At 32.3% G+C, this 2,816-nt stretch overlaps 1 protein-coding gene across 1 annotated transcript in view; it reads right to left on the bottom strand.

Annotated features, from left to right (window-relative positions):
• Positions 1–2,816, bottom strand: part of LOC106466941 (bromodomain adjacent to zinc finger domain protein 1A-like) — a 61,172-nt gene that overhangs the window by 8,863 nt on the left and 49,493 nt on the right. Inside the window, exons 19-20 of the mRNA XM_013927259.2 lie at positions 1,753–2,021; positions 140–300 (exon numbers count right to left, since the gene is read on the bottom strand). Of these exons, the coding sequence (XP_013782713.2) occupies positions 140–300; positions 1,753–2,021 (430 nt within the window). The remainder of the gene's footprint in view (positions 1–139; positions 301–1,752; positions 2,022–2,816) is intronic.

Genomic DNA, 2,816 nt, shown 5'->3' with positions numbered 1-2,816 from the left:
AAAGTAGTTTAATAAAATTTTGAATGTAAGACACTAAAACCTCGTAACATGCATAGTAAATGATGCCCGGTTTCATAGGGTTAAAACTTAACACTAATTATTTGTTTCCAATAACTCTTGCTAAAACCTATTAACTAACCTATCATCACTTTCATCAGAATCTTTGGAAGACTCATGAGAAGATACATCACTGTCTTCATCCTCCTCCTCTTCAACAAAAAAATTTCTTGGCTTACGCGGAGTTGGTGGTTTCTCTTTTGGTTTGCAGTTTTGACAAAACCAGTCTCCACTAGGGATTTCCTAAATAAATATGTCAGTTTAACATTGTTTGTTTTTTGTAATAATTGTAAAAATTCAATCCCCTCCCTAAAAAAGTTTTTACATTAACCAAAATATCTAACATACATAAAATACAGGAATACAAAAACAAATAAAATAAATTAACTGTATAGTACAAAACATTTCTTTAAACCAATAATTTTTTAATCTATTGATGGATACATATCAAAATGAGATTTTTTTGTGCAAAAAAATCATATTCACACATAACATACACATTTTTCTGTCTTGAATTTACTCATTAAGTTCCTGCAAGGTTTTTATGAAATGTAACAGTATATCTTAAATACGTGTACAAATAGAGTGAATCAGAAACAGAAAAAATTTTCATTTGAAGACTTCAAATAAACAGTTGTCACTGTTGATATTTGCTTAACTGAAATAATACAAACTATGCAAACATTTAAGCAATTTAATTTAGGCTGGCAATTTGTTCTTAAAGAAATGTTTTGGAAAGAACAGGTAATATACATATATGAATAAAAATAACATTCAATTCCAATCATATTCACGAAACTAATAATTCAGCCAAAAGTGAGACTTGTGACAAAGAAAAACAAAAAAGTTGGAAAGTTTCTAACAGCATTGGATCCTCAATATAAAGTCAGAGCAGATGTTGGACATGCTGCAGTACAGACTGAAAATTATGGAAATTGTTAAACTAACACATGGTTCCCACAGTTAATATTACAGTTTAGATGTTGCATCTTGTTGCAGTATAAACTAGAAATTGTTAAACTAATGCATGGTTCCCACAGTTAATGTTACAGTTTAGATGTTGCATCTTGCTGCAGTATAAACTAGAATTTATTAAACTAACGCATGGTTCCCACAGTTAATATTACAGTTTAGATGTTGCATCTTGTTGCAGTATAAACTAGAAATTGTTAAACTAACACATGGTTCCTACAGTTAATCATGGATGAAAGTTTAGTGAAACTGCCATGACAGAAACTTTGAGGAAAGCCTGGGGTATGAGAGATCCCTCCCCCTTTTGTGTTGAAATGCAAAGCTTCAGTGGGGGTTTCAAGGAGGCAAAGCCTTTGAAGCCATAATATATTTGGTATTACACAGGTAAAAGTCAGTCATGTTTTATAATCTCCAATACGAAGTTATTGCAAAGTGGAACAAGCTGAGCAGTATTGGAAATTGAGTCAATCTGAATGTATTCTTGATATGACTGCCCTCCACGTAAGTGCAATTCTAACATTCCACCGGATTATGAATAATAATAGATAGAGAGATAATTTGGAAGAAAAAAAATCTGTGTTCAATAATGAATCTTCATCAACATTATATATGATTCAGTAGCGTTCTAGATAATATGTTTCACATAAAATAATTAAATCCAAATTTCAGCTACATAATATGAAGTTTCCTTGATACAAACAGGAAATATTTTACGAAAATTACCTTTAACACTGGTTTTAGACAGTAAATGTGATGGCCTCTGTCACATCCATCGCAAAGGAGCATCAATTCTGGATCTTTACGGCGTCTACAGATACGACAGTATGCTTTTAGTACTGACCTTGACCATGCTACACTTCTTTCTAATGTAGAGAGATGAACAAAGAGTTGAGGAATGCTGGTTGAGGTCATTAGGGACTCTTCCCATCGTTCTAAGGGTGACTTGGGAATCTTCATTGGTGGCCCAGCATCATCATCACCATCATCATCATCTGAGGAAAGAAGAATGTAATTTGTTAAATTTATATCAGGCAATGTACAGTACTCTTATTTTTTTTTATATATATGGTTAAGAACCATTTTTTAGTATTATCAAGAAGCTGCTATGCTTAAACTTAATTATTTCCAACTACAACTACATGGCTCGTTTCCCTTGTAACAAACATGAGCCTCATATTCGTCTTAAAAATCTAGCCTGATTTTGCTCAGCAACAAATTGCTTTAATGCATGTTATATTTATCAATTGCCTTGGATTTTATTTCAAGCTGTCTAAAAAAACCATGACTCAAAAATTAGCCAAACCGTAACAAAAAATAAACAAACAGTTAATTTATGTCTTGGAAATCATTACTTGAAGTATGACCTTTTGCACAACTAAATCCATGCCATTGAACTTAGCAAAGTGCAAGGCCTATAAATCTTTATAACTTTATCATTATTATTAAGCAAAAACAAAAAAGGCCACAGTGTTACCTTGACTTCTACAGTCATATTAGTATTTGGTGAATTCTCTTTATTGACTACAATTACAGAGATAAATGCAATATATCACAAGAAATAAAACTGAAAGGTTAACTATTCTGGATACTAGCATCTACCATCGAAAGGTCAGTCCCACTGTCTTGTGGAATTCAGTTATAGTTATTTATGCAATCTATATTATCTTAATAACGAAGAATCGTGTTGTCTCAGTTATGGTTCAGGGGCCTTAATAACGAAGAATCGTGTTGTCTCAGTTATGGTTCAGGAGCCTTAATAACGAAGAATCGTGTTGTCTCAGTTATGG

The sequence above is a fragment of the Limulus polyphemus genome, unplaced genomic scaffold (genome assembly GCF_000517525.1).
Source record: "Limulus polyphemus unplaced genomic scaffold, Limulus_polyphemus-2.1.2 Scaffold2432, whole genome shotgun sequence".
Taxonomy (NCBI): domain Eukaryota; kingdom Metazoa; phylum Arthropoda; class Merostomata; order Xiphosura; family Limulidae; genus Limulus; species Limulus polyphemus.
The sequence above is the reverse complement of the archived record's forward strand: the minus strand, read 5'-3'. Positions and strand labels throughout refer to the sequence as shown.